Source organism: Protopterus annectens, chromosome 2.part0 (genome assembly GCF_019279795.1).
Source record: "Protopterus annectens isolate FY-2018-M chromosome 2.part0, PAN1.0, whole genome shotgun sequence".
Taxonomy (NCBI): Eukaryota; Metazoa; Chordata; order Ceratodontiformes; family Protopteridae; genus Protopterus; species Protopterus annectens.
Genome location: NC_056728.1, coordinates 705276913 through 705291036, shown reverse-complemented (window position 1 = coordinate 705291036; position 14124 = coordinate 705276913). Strand labels below are relative to the sequence as shown.

At 38.2% G+C, this 14124-nt stretch overlaps 1 protein-coding gene across 1 annotated transcript in view; it reads left to right on the top strand.

The window, feature by feature from the left end:
• NFKB1 (nuclear factor kappa B subunit 1) overlaps window positions 1-14124 on the top strand; it is a 772892-nt gene that overhangs the window by 474869 nt on the left and 283899 nt on the right. Inside the window, exons 12-13 of the mRNA XM_044060344.1 lie at window positions 1237-1281; window positions 3638-3779. Of these exons, the coding sequence (XP_043916279.1) occupies window positions 1237-1281; window positions 3638-3779 (187 nt within the window). The remainder of the gene's footprint in view (window positions 1-1236; window positions 1282-3637; window positions 3780-14124) is intronic.

Genomic DNA, 14124 nt, shown 5'->3' with positions numbered 1-14124 from the left:
CACAATAATTCTTTCCATGGCCTTGCATATAGGACTAGTCAAACTTATGGGTCTCTAGTTCCCTGAGTCTTGTGATGGTCCACCTTTGTGTAGAGGGATGACTGTTGCAGTTCTCCATTCCCTAGGGATGAAGCCTGTCTGGAGGCTGTAGTTAAATACAGGTTCATGTTTCAAGTTATTTAGGAGGCATCCTGACACATTATCTAGACCATTTATGCAGTATTTTAACTCTGGAGAGTGCACTGAGGACCTATTCTTTAGTGAGGGTTGCTGATGAAATGGCAGAGGTATTTCTTGGAGGGGGAACTGGAGGTGAAATTGGAGCTAAATTTATTAGCCAGCAAATTTGCTATATCCCCTGGTTCGGTATAGAAAGTACATTTACTATTAGTTCAGCACACTATTGGGTACTCCCTTTAAGGTTGCGTACATAATTGAAAAATGCATTATGGTTATCTTTAGCCTCCTATGAGGCTATTCTTGGCTCACTGTTGTCAGAATACAATGTGCAATCCCTACCACAAACTTATCATGCACTTATCTCAAAAATCAAGGAAAAATCAAAAAAATACTGCTGGACAAAGGATCAAAATCAGGGACATCTATTGTTTTTATTTACTTGCAAACATGCTAGAATAACAGGCTTTGTAAAAACATGCACTTTTGAAGGCTATTAAGTTGTTGTGTCTTTCGGCTTTTCCCGGTTGGGGAATATACAGCGAACTCGGTCGCTCCGTCCGCTAATGATTGGCAGTTGATTTGTACGTGCTGAGTTGCCGGCCCGAATGCACAACCTTCAATGAAGGTACACCCATTCACACATGTCTCCACAGTAGACACTCTAGCTGAGAATCGAATGAGACGTCTTGCTGTGAGGCGACAACGCTACCGCAGCACCATGACTGTCTTCATTATTCACTTACAGTCCTCATTGATTGGCCTGATAAACCACAAACTTTACTTGTAACACTCCAAAATATGTCACAAAAAATCAGGGATATTCTGCAAATTCAGGGACAGTTCAGAGCTTCTACAAACTCCTCCCAGCACACACATATACACTGTGACATACAGAGATGTGACCATTAATTGCAACCATTTGTATGACTGTGACTGTATACTTCAGGTGTTTGATTGCATCAAATGAATAAGTAAATATATAAATAACTGTTATACAAGAATTTATTTACTAAGCTCACTGTTGTTAGAATAGTGTGTGTGCAACCCCCAATGTAGTTCAACCTGTTATCTCAAGAATCAAAGAGAAGTCTAAAAGTAATGGTGGACAAAGGACAAAAAATGGGGTTAACTATTGCCTTTATATTTGTAGAAACTTGCTAGAATAGCAAGTTTGCATTAACATGCTTTTTTGAAGGCTACTATGTCTGAAACTCAAGTGGTTGTCATTATTTACTGACTGCAGTCCTCACTGAGACAAAAATGTTACAAGGAACAGAAATAATATGGCACAAAAAAATAAAAACTCAGGGACAGTTCAGAACATCTACACACACCCATACACACACACACACACACACACACACACATATCACACATATATATATATATATATATATATATATATATATATATGTATATATATATATATATATATATATATATATATATATATATATATATATATATGTACGTGTGTGTGCATACGTGGTTCCCCTTTATATCATCTATTTCCCATATCGACTCGCTTAACAGCGAGACAACAACATCTAAGTTTCAAAAGAGCGAACTCCCACTACGGTGAATTTCACCTTTGGGAAAATAACCACTTGGCCACCACTGACAACCTTTGCCCTTTTCTCCACTGTAGTGCAATCTTGGAGTTGGAATGTTTAAGTTGGGGGGTGTGGGTTTAATTTGTTTAGTTTTTTGTTATTGTCAGTAGTGGCCAAATGGTTAGTTTCCTGGAGGCGAAAGTTGCCATTACGAGAGTTCGCTCTTTTGAACTTTCAATGTTGTCGTCTTGCTAAGTGAGTCGACATTATGGGAAATCGGTGATATAAAGTAGAACCCATGTACACACTCACATATATATATGTGTGTGTGTGTGTGTGTGTGTGTTTATATATATATATATATATATATATATATATATATAAATAAAAAAAATATATATATATATACACACACACAGTATATATGTATAACATATATATGTATAACTTATATTTGTATACACACACACACACAGGTTCATAGGTGTGTACTAGACTACACACATACTTAAATGAAGTACAGTATTTTCCTTCCTACATGATGTCATCAATTGGAGGCAAAAGACAAAACAAAATATACATAAAAAAGAACTCCTGTCTGTATTACCTGAGGCAGGCTAAGCCATATGCAGAGCTTCTCGCTGCTTCATGCAGTGTCCTGGTAGGATGCAGTTGGAAGGATATTTCTGATGTCCTCAAGTGTTTCTGATTAGTGCAGTAAACCTATACCATTTTAATGATTTTTTTCGTGGCTTTGCTTTGTCTCCTTAGAACTCTGAGCATGTCAGAAAGCTGATATTATTTTTAAATAATAGTCAGTCTTCTGAATTTTAAACACTATTCTTTTCTATTTTAACTGGGTGGCTGCAGCTGGATAGCCAGTACCACAAGCCACACCTACCTGTTAGGAAATGTATTGAAACTTTCTTCGTTGTAACCTTACTGAACTCTAGCTTTGTAATTATAGTGGACTGTAACCTATCTTGCTGTATACATTTCTTTACTCCGTAAGTTTGAGTCATGGCTAAAAAGGGATTGCTGACCAGCCCAAATGTACCTGGTTAACAGACTGAAATAAGTAAAAAAAAAATCTTAAGACTGAGACTGTTTGAGGGAATGCCAGCAGGCTACATACCTAAGTGAATATAATTTAGGCTGTAAAACAGTAATTAAAACCATGCAGCACTTCTAATTCATCCAGATAACAATATTAACTATCGACCTTTCTAACAAATGTATTTAACAGTCACAATACGTTTTGTATTCATAATCCTTTCGATAATAATACTTTTGATAATGTACAAAAATGAAGACTTTAGTCCTAGCATAAATGGGGCTCATGTAGTTCAGATAGTCAAGAGATACAGTTATCTTTCGCTTTAGCAGCCTACTGCCAGGAATTTTTTATGGGTTATTGTACTGTGGTGATTAGAATTACAGACCAAGAAAAGTATAATGTAATGGCTATATATCCACAACAGTTTTCATTTTAGTATGAATTTGTGATTATTTTTTGGGGTTTTTTTGTTAATATGAAAAATATATTTAGAAAAAAAAACAGTAACTTGGTAGCTCTGTGTTGCTAAATTTTGTATCATGATCTTCGCAGCCTTTTGGCTAAGATTAAGTGTAGCTGTAATCATATCCTACATAAGTAGAGAACCTATTTTCTTTAATTCTTAAAAAAAAAAATGTTTTATACTGATATTTGAAATAAAATACATGAATATTTCAAGTTAGTTTAATGTTGTATTTTTTCACTCAATCTTGAAAAACGATGGCTAAAACATGAAAATACTTGGACATGTAGAGAGATGCATATAATTTATCTGCTGGATTTCTTCACTGCTTCTTGTTGTATTGTTTGAAAAAGGTATTTGCTACACCTTGTACTTTCTTTACAGATAGCTTCTTCCCTGAGAAAGTCTTAGAGCTAGCTAGAAGACATGCTGATGCACTGTTTGACTATGCCATCAGTGGAGATGTGAAAATGCTTCTGGCCGTGCAGCGTCATCTCACAACTGCCCAAGATGATGATGGTGATACGTAAGTTGTCTTCACTTCTGAAATGCACTGTTTTCTGTGTGAAGCTGAAATTCATTTGTGCAGAAGTTCTTTTGAACAAGCATTTACAGAAACCCCATTAGCACATTGTATAAATTCCTGCTTTGTTTAAATGTCGGTATGTGTTTATGCATATATAGATGATATTTAATGGTTCAAAATGGCAGATAGAGGCTAGGATGGATGCATAACAGCTTCAGTGAGGCAGATGCAAATGATAATCATTTACTCAGCGGTATGTAGTAGGTTGGAAATTATGGCTGATTCAAGTATAGTCATACAAGTATGATATGACCCCAGCCTGGAAAATGAATAAACTAATTTACAAAGCATTACATCTGAAAATGAACTTGCAGAGTATAGCATATTATGTAAATCATTACAGTTATCACTTGTTGCTTCAGGCCTAGAATTTGTCCAGTACTACATATACTGCGAACGGTAGGCATGAGTGTCGAAGAAGATAGGAGAGACATTGAATAGAGAGAAGTGGCGACAGTTGACACAACACCCTGACACAATGTAGAAAATGGAAAAAAGAAGGGGTGATGATGATTCTCCGCTAGGGAAAAGAGTTCTGCACACTGAAACATTCTTTAAGCTGCAAGGATCAGATAGTTAAGGTATTAATGCATACTCCTTTTTAATAGTTAAATAATATTTTGTTACACAAATGGACCCAGTAACTGTAATCCAAAATCTTCTTCTTCCGGCTTTTCCCGGTTAGGGGTCACCACAGCAGATCACATGTCCGCTCATGATTGCCAGTAGAGTTTTACGGTGTCGAGTTGCCAGCCCAGCACCCAACCTTCCATGGAAGGCACACACACGCATTCATGCCTAGGGCCAATTTAGAGTGTCCAATCCACCTATAGCATGTCTTTGGGATGTGGGAGGAAACCGGAGCACCCGGAGGAAATCCACGTGACCACAGGGAGGACATGCAGACTCTGCACAGAAGGCACACCAGCCGAGGATCGAACCAGAGAACCTCTTGCTGTGAGGCGACATGCTAACCGCTGTACCACCGCGGCCACCCCAACTGTAATCCAAAATACCAAGCAAAATTCTCACTCTTCCAGGCTGAATTTCAGTACCTAGTACTTTTCTTATCACTCACTACCTGTTCAGCTGAGACATATCCCTAAGTTCTCAGTGAAACACAAGAACCATAATGTAAAGTACCATACGTGATAATTTACTCATTCTGGCTGAAATGCATATGTAACCATTGCTGCAAATGCCTCATGATCTCAGGAACTATTGGAGCAAAAATGCATGATATGAACATGTAAGAACTAAATGCTTGCATGCTTTTACAACTGCAGGATATGAGGTTATTTGATACACAGAAACCATGCTGATTTATCTATTAGCAAGTAGCTTAACTCGGAGCTATAGATGGCTTATCTAGCATCCTGGTGCTCCACCCCCCCAGCTCTTAAGTTGACGAAAAAAAAAAAAAATCTGCAGTCCCTTAGACTGGTGCCGCCTGCCATCCTTGCCCCTTCAGCTCTTCAGTTGAAGAACAAAAAATTAGGACTTCTTATACTTTTAAAGTTTAGCACCATTTGGTACAGCTTAATTTGCAAGAAGCACTGAAGTGCTTATATGCTGCCATAGAAAATAATGCACGGACTTACTGCACTTCCCAATTGCTCCCTCTTAGCACCTTGACCCAGGTCGCTGCTTCCTTCCTCTTGCTACTCTTTTGGATTAACTTCTCCATTCAGGAGAAAGTAGAGATGATGAAGGTAGTCCATCTGAGCATTACTAGACATGGAGAAAGCATATGACAATGTCCCAAGAAAGCTGATTTGGGCAGTCCTGTGGTGGTTCAGAGTGCCAGAAGCATTTGTAGAATTAGTGCAGGTTGTGTACAAGGACCCAGTAACTCAAGTCCAAAAATGTTCAGTGTCACAGAGGGGTTCACTGTAGGAGTGAGTGTGCATCAGGGTTCAGCTTTGAGCCCACTGCTGTTCATATTGGTGATGGACTCCATTAGCAAACAGGTTGGAGGGACAGATCAACAAAGTTGCTGTATGCAGACAATGCGGTATTACAGGCAGACTCTGAGCAAGAACTTCAGCAAATGATATGGGAATGGAATGCAAAACAGAAAGCACATGGGATGAAACTAAGTACAGATAAGACAGTTGTAATAGCAGCAAATGAGGGAATGGAGAAGAAGCTGAGAATTGAGAGAGATGAGAAAATAGTGGAACAGGTTAACAGCTTCAAGTACCTGAGAGGGGTGGTTGAGGAGAAGGGAAGTCTGAATAAAGAGGTCAAAGTTAAAATCAGAGGGGCTGCAGCCAACTGCACAGAGTGTTAAGGGTAATGTAAGACAGAAAAATGCCAAAGAAGCTGAAAAGTAACATATACAAAACTGTGGTGCAACCATTACTAGTGTATGGTCCAGAAACCCTGGCAGTAAAAGCAGAGTAGTTGAGGAAGGTAGAAGTGATGGAGATGAAGTGCCTGAGACAGCTGTTAGGGTGCACACTGTGGGATGGATGAAAAAATGTGGACATAAGAGCAGAAGCCAAAGTAATACCAGTTGCAGAAAAGATCAAACAGAACAGATTATGATGGTTTGCTTCATGTGCAGAAAAGCAGAAGACAATCTGATGAAGAAGATTTGGGACAGACAAGAAGAAGCCAAGAGGAAAAGAGGGTATCCAGCAAAGAGGTGGATGGATTGTGTGAGAGAATATTTACAAGATTCAGGCATGAGTGTCAAAGAAGGTAGAGCAGGCATTAAATAGAGAGAGATGGCGACAGTTGACTCAGCATCCCGGCCCCTTGTAGAAAATGGGATAAAGGGGGGTGATGATGAAGTTTCTCCACTGGGGAAAAGAATTCTGCACACTGAAACATCCTTTAAGCTGTGTAGGATTAAATATTAAGTAGCTCCCTGGAAACCTTCTAATATTCATTCAACAGTTCTTTTCTAAGTATGTATTGTAAATTGTTAATTAATCTCTTGGATTAGTAGGTCATTTTTAGGAAGATTTCATCCTGCAACAGTGTAGCTGTCCCATTTTGACACTTCCAGTGCTCAGCAATGAAATGTAGAATCTATATAACAGAAGGCTTATGATTTACCATTGCCCCATTCGTATGAAAAGAGTAGTTTTAAAAAAGGGGGCACTGTGTTATTTATTTTGGTGTTATTGAACATTTTAACACTGTTTCAAGTCTTTTCAGGATATAAAATTAATGAAAATAAAGCAAAGGCTATAGCAGTGAACAATATATATATATATATTTTTTTTTTATATATATATTAATATATATATATATATATATATATATATATATATATATATATATATATATATATAGGGACATGATAAGATGAAGTATTTAGTTATATGGATTAAAAAGCATTCTGTTGTGGTAGCAAAGGATATGTGAGAAGAGACTAAACAAAAATAATACAAAAAAAATTAAGAAAATACTTTATGGTATGGATAGTAAGTTTCCAGCAGTGAAAATGTTTTAGTCCCTTTAATTTTATGTATGGGTCAGGAATATTTTTATCAACCAGGGGAAAAGTCGAGGTTGATAATGAAGATTTGAAGGAATTTATTTGGGAGGAGAGGAAATCAAAAGTTAAGTATGATAAGCTGACCTTCTCCATAAAACAAGGTGGTTTAATATTACCTGATTGGGAGGGATACTTTAGAGCTTTGCAGTTAAGGGTCATATAAATAAACAAAGCAGAAGGTTATAAATCAAACTGGATAGGATGATGAAATGGGGGAGGGATTCAAAAAAATAGAGAGAGTAGGATTTTGGATGCAGGTCCAGAAGGAGAACAATGACAATCACATGATATAATTTTCATAAAGTATATTCTAAGGACTGAGCCAAAATGGGGATGAAAAGAGATTTTGCCAATATGAATGTCTGGAAGTATGGGAATAGAAAATAAGCAAGAGAGTGATACAATTTTCTGGAGAAAACTGGAAAAGGAACCAAGGTATTAGGAGCAAGTAAGTGGAGAGGGAATGATAATGGAGTGAGATGAGGCCATTTAGAAGTTTTGACTACAGTTAGAGACTTCTTCCCCTTCCAAGGACTGATATCTAAGTATAGGCAAAGAGAAGGGTCTGGTGAGAACTAAGTAAAAAAACAGCTCTGGTAGAGCTTTTATTTGTGCGTAAAACCTGAACTGTGCTGTAATTAACTAACAAAAACTTAATTAAGAAAACATTGAAATTCCTAAGTATGATCATTGTAATAGTCACCATAATTTCCATTTGTACTAGTTAGGTGCTGGCTTGACAGTTGTTCATGTATTGCTTTTGATGTCCAACTATTGAAGTTCCTAGCAGTGAACCTGCTATTGCTAGTCTGTGGTTAACCAGCCGTCTGACTTTGTCAATTGTTTAAAGGTTGAAAGCACCAATACATTTTAATTGCTGATCAGACTACATTGTTTGAGAATGAGTATGCCTGATTAATGCTAAATCTTGTGAAATACAGCATATCAGCTGTCTTGTAGGAATAAGTATGAGATTATTCCCCCTAGTGGGAAGAATGATTGTGTGAAGATCTCTTGTTTGTTGAACAGTCTGCAAAAAGTGAATGAGGATTTGACTCCATTAATATCCAGAAATTCCTTTCCCCACCAATTTGACTTTGGCTTACTCTAGCCCCAGGTTTGTGCCATTGGGTCTAATTAAAGCTCTGGCCTGGGATTGCGAAATGAGAGAGTGTCCCCAGGATGAGAATAGTCCTTGTTTCTGGAATCATATAAACTTGAGTGATGTTAATTATGATTGGGTTGGCATATGCATCATAAGTACAAATTGAAAGACCACCTGCCTAATCTTTTTAGAACTTCAGTAGACTAGCCACAGTGGCTGTATCTGATGCCCAGCCTATTCTGAATGATTGGCAGGTGTATAAGTTAGGGAAAATGCCGAAATTTATTAAGGCTTACCTGAGTTAGATGGAAAGCTCAGTGCAGTGCTGGTAATTTTGCAGTCATTTCAGCTGGTAAATTCAATGTTGTTGGTTTTTGGGTTACTAGTTCCTTAAGTGTTCTGTCCCAAGAAACTGGGCAAGTGAGAAGGTCCATACTTTTATGTAAAGTGATTTGCTGTCCAAACCCTTGTTGGTCTGTATTTGATCTGTTGATCCAAATTAACATCACCTCCTTGATAAAAGCTACCTCTGTCCTCTTGAACTTACCAATCAATTTGCTGACTCTGAAGCCAGCAATATATAACCAATACATAACCATGAAAACAACATGGCCCAAAGGGCGTAATTGTAGTATGAGTCAGAGATGGCATGTAAAGCAGACAAAATGGATTTTAATAATTTTAAACATATGGGATACCTTTTGTTGAATATTAAACTCACCGGTGTAGTCCATCCTTTGAAAATCCTGGAACTTGGTAACATCAGAACTTCAAATGTTGTAGAAAATAAATTTAATGCTGCTAGTTGAATTCTGACTGTACTTGGGGTGAGGCCCCTGTGTTTGCAGCAATGAAAGTAACATTAGATAATAAGACAAGACCATTGGCCATCATGAATTTCTAAACTGATGAAAAAATGAGAAAATATTTTATAGCTATAGAGTAAGCTGTTTTGGAGTTTATCCTTCTCCAGTCATCCATATTCTTTCCAGAATCAAATTAGGGAGTAAATCTGATTATGGAGCCAATCTTTTGAAGGTTTGAACCTGTTGTCAAGAAAGAAAATCAGCTAGCTTTCCTTAAGATTTGATTATGTGTTCTGCTGTGAAGGACATGTTAGTCTTCAATGAAATGAGAATTAAAAGTCTTAAACTGAGTTGACCCAAAACTTTCTAATACACTTTTTTGTAAGGACCTCCAAAACTGCTTTGTTGTCTGATCTAACTATCAAATGCTTGTTTCTGATTTGATCTTGCCAAATTTAATTGAGACCCATATAGGAAAGATTTCTAAAAATGTGATGTCCTTCCTCCTTGAAAGGGACGAGTGTTTTGGTCATGGCTCTGAAAACCAGTGGCCTCGGAATAAACGACTCATGCTGAATTTGCCAGATGTATCTGTGAACAGCTGAAATTGTACTGCCAAAAGGAATTATAATCCAGGACGAAGTATGACCATAATCTGAGATCGTCTTACTCTGTACTGCTAATCTTGACCCTTTAATGTTTCTACGGTCTCCACATAAGAGGTCTGCTGTAGACCTAGAAAATGTTCTGTTAGGTGCTATAGCTCTGCATGTGAAATTGAGTAAACCTAATGGCTCCATGGCATATTTAATGGTTGCCCTTTTGGCTGACAAAAAAAAATGTTGGCAGCCTTGGAGACCTTATTAATCTTTTCTTTTGATAAGTGAAAACAACCTTGTGTGGTATCTGTTTCAATGCCCAGGAATGTTAATACCTTGACAGATCCTTTAATTTTATCCTCAGTTAAAGAAACATCAAATGAATTGTATAGATTGATGAGCAACTGAAGACCGTCATTGGTTTGTGTTTCCCAATCTTCTGTAATTAAAAAATGTCTAGAAATTGAACCATATGGAAGAAAGGATTCAACTGCTTCCAGCACCAATGTAGAATTTTGCTAAAGCAGTCAAATACTGAGCAATCCACTGAATACCCCATTGTCATGTCTGTGTCATATTAGCATATGCCATTTAATTTCATGCTTTGCTTGTTTCAATCCTTGGGTCAGATGGGTAAAAGGGAAACTTCGACTGAATGTCTCTTTTTGCAACCCATGCATTTTTAATTGTTTTATGATGGCTACTGCATCCTCCAGCGATGGATAATTAACTCTGGACTCTTTTTTTTTTATCATTGCCATAATTTATTGATAATCCTTCTGGGAGTGATAGATATGTATTAAATGTTACTCGCCTGGCTTCATTTTGGGAACCAGGCCTAGGGGAGAAGTGATGAATTTTCCTGGGGGAGTGTGCCCAAAATGGACCCTTAAGGCTTCCTTGCTGGATTTCCTTATTAATAATGGACTGAACTATGTTCCTTCCCTATTACTGATGTTAAGTTTTTACATGGTGGAGGTGTGTTTTTGAGTGTTAGTAACAGATTCTGTAATATTTGTAATATATGTAATGGAAGAAACCCTGACATAAAACGCTGGCACAAAGGCATTGAAAGTGCCGCCAATTCAGTCCAGTTTCAAGACAGAACCCAATTCAGCTCAGAGCCAACAGCAGATAGGAAAAAAGTATATTTTCATGACTTCATCAGAGCCCACAGTTTTCACAGATTCAGATAAGCCTGTGTGGAACCATTCTCCCATAAGGACAGCATTTCTTAAAGAACTCTTAAAGGACTATCCAAACCAAATATTAGCCAGATTTGTCATTGAAAGTTTCGCCAACTGTTTCCCCTTAAGATCCAGCACTCAAAACACACCTACACCATGCAAAAACTCAACATCAATATTAGGGAAAGAACATATACTTCAGTCCATTTTTAATAAGGAAATACAACAAGGGTGCATTAAGGTGCCTGTACTCATCAGTTATAGCCATTTCAACTCTTTCCACCTCACGTCTGGTTGTGTTAAAAATGGCCACAGGAATGTATCCAAAATTACTTTGCAAAATGCATATTTGTCTCGCAAAGCTAAATTAATAACTATTTAACTTGATCATGACAGCATGGTCAGTCATTTTCATCCACAAACAACCCCCATACCCAGCAATTATAACCACATTGTTGAGTGTTTGCACCTCATTTATCTGATTATGGTAATGATTATAATAATAATAGACAATTTTAGGTAAAAAGATTAAATAGAAAAATGTCCTGTGGAACTCCTCTTCTACAGTGGCCAAGTTTGCAGAACTGAGAAGCTTTTGAGGAACCATAGGGTGCTGCAGTACACACTAAGAAACAGTGATGTAAAAGTACTTTGATAGCCAGAATGTTTTGCATCAGGTCCTTTTTTAAGTAACAGACTTGATGGGCAGGAGTTCTATTCAGCAGATTAACTCACTCAACATTGTATGTCTGGGTAATAAAGTGTTTTTTGATTTTAGTGGCTCCCTTTCCTGCATATGCATTCTCCAGTAAAGTGGTTATTTGCAGTATTGTGGACATGGTGTAGATGTGAGCAGCTATTTTAGTTGTAATTTGTCATTTAAAAGCTATATATTTGGAAGACTAGAAAACTTGTTTTGTGGCTGAAGATTTTTCCTTAAAACAGACTTGACAGGCAAGAGTTCCTCCCATTTACCTGGCTCACAAGATCGTATAAGAGCAGGTTGTCTTTCTTTCTGGGCAATTAAATGACCTGTATTAGCATTTTGATAAAGGATATTGGCTGTTTGGAATGCTGTCACCACTGTTTAGCTGTAAGCAACTGGTTGGACAAAGCTCTGCTCTGTACTAGGTAGTCTCAGTTCAACTAATGACCTAGGCACAGAAGGAGCTGGTCTGAGGAGGAGGAAATGGAGCGGCTGTTACTGAATCACCCACCTCAGTTTAGGGCTCCAGGTGATTCCCCTTACTGAACTGGATAAGTGTGCTGACACTTAGCAGTTTGCCACCTGCCAGGATCAGGATGTGTGGTAGCACACATGGATTATTTTTTTAACCATTTCTTTTTGCTGTAATTATGCTCTCATAATGTAAAATGGGCTTTCTGATTATAAAAACATTGATTTTACTTTGGTTACTTCAGTGGAACTCAATGCTTAGTAACTATAGTAAACTTATATTGGTGCATACTGTAGGCCGAGCAGCTGTCTAGTTACTTTTAAGTCATCCGTGTCATGTGACCTAGAATTCTAATAAAGCAATTGTTAGGATATACAGTTTGTAGTAGTTAGTTATTTTCTGTAGTCTGTAGCATATTTCAACATACTTATGCAGCAAAATAAAGCAGCTAGACAATAAATAACCAAATAAACTCCACCTACTATCACTAGGGAGCAGGTCCTTAATGCTCTCTCTAAGACCAAGAACACTGCATCAGTGGGCCCAGACAATATCCCATGATGCCTTCTAAATAGCATGAACCATGATCTATCAGGGCCTCTGGAATTACTGTTTAAATGTAGCCTCCAAACAAGCTTTGTGCCTCAAGAATGGAGAAAGGCAACAGTCATCCCTCTGCACAAAGGTGGGCCATCTACAGACCCATAAGTCTCACCAGTCTTCTATTTAAAACCATGGAAAGAATTATCATGGAGATGATCAATAGAGATATAGTAAACCTCCAGACACTGGACCTAACCCAGTTTGGTTTTGTTAAAGGCAGACCATGCCTACCCAACCTGGTGGACTTCTTTGAGAAGTTCACCAATGCAATAGATGAGGGCAAAATCGTTCACACTGCCAACCTTGACCTGGCCAAGGCATTTGGCACAATACCCCTCTCGGGCATTGTTGACAAACACAAAAGGTTAGGTACAAACCTTTATGTCACCCGGTGGATAGGCAGCTGGCAAACAGACAGGACCGAGGAAGTTAGAATTGGGGAGTCCATCTCTACAAAGAGGCCAGTCACAAGTGGAATCCCTTAGAGTTCAGTCCTCGGACCGCTGCTTTTTAGCATTTACTTCTCAGAAGTAAAGGCCAATGTCAGTGGTCTCTGGATGACTAAATTTGCAGATGATTGCAAATTAGGAGCTGTCATTGAATCTCACACTGACCCAGATGCCCTCCAGGAGGGGCTGACACAGACAAATAACTGGTGTCAGAGCCATGGACTAAAACTAAATGCCAAGAAATGCATAATAGTATACTTTAGGAAGTCATCCATCCCTGGTAACTATCATATTGACAACACACCCCTTAGAGTTGACCCAGTAGTCAGGAACTTAGGGATACACATAGTAGTCTAGCCTTTGACCATTACGTGTCTACAGTGGTGAGAAAATCATTCTATGTTGCGCAACTTATAAGCAAAGGTATGGCATCCAAGTCCAAGGAAGTCATTGTTCCACTGTATTCTGCATTCATCAGACCTATCATTGTGTACAATGCCCCCTTTGGTATGTACCTAACCAGGTATATCCAACAATTGGAACTTCCATATAGGTTCCTCAATAAAAGAATACAGGGCGTAAGTAAAATATCCTATGCAGACCACCTCAAGACCCTATCCCTGTATTCTGTCTCCTACAGGCTTTTGAGGGGAGATGTATGCCTGGCATACAGGGCATTGTCAGACCCCACTCTGATGGACCTCCTGCATGTCCACAAAACAAACAGCACCAGAATTACCAATTCTAAAGACTTAAACTTTGCCTGCGATATAAATAGGACCTGCTTTAGAGATATGTATGTATCCCAGAGACTACCCCATCTATGGAACAGGCTCCCCATGCATGT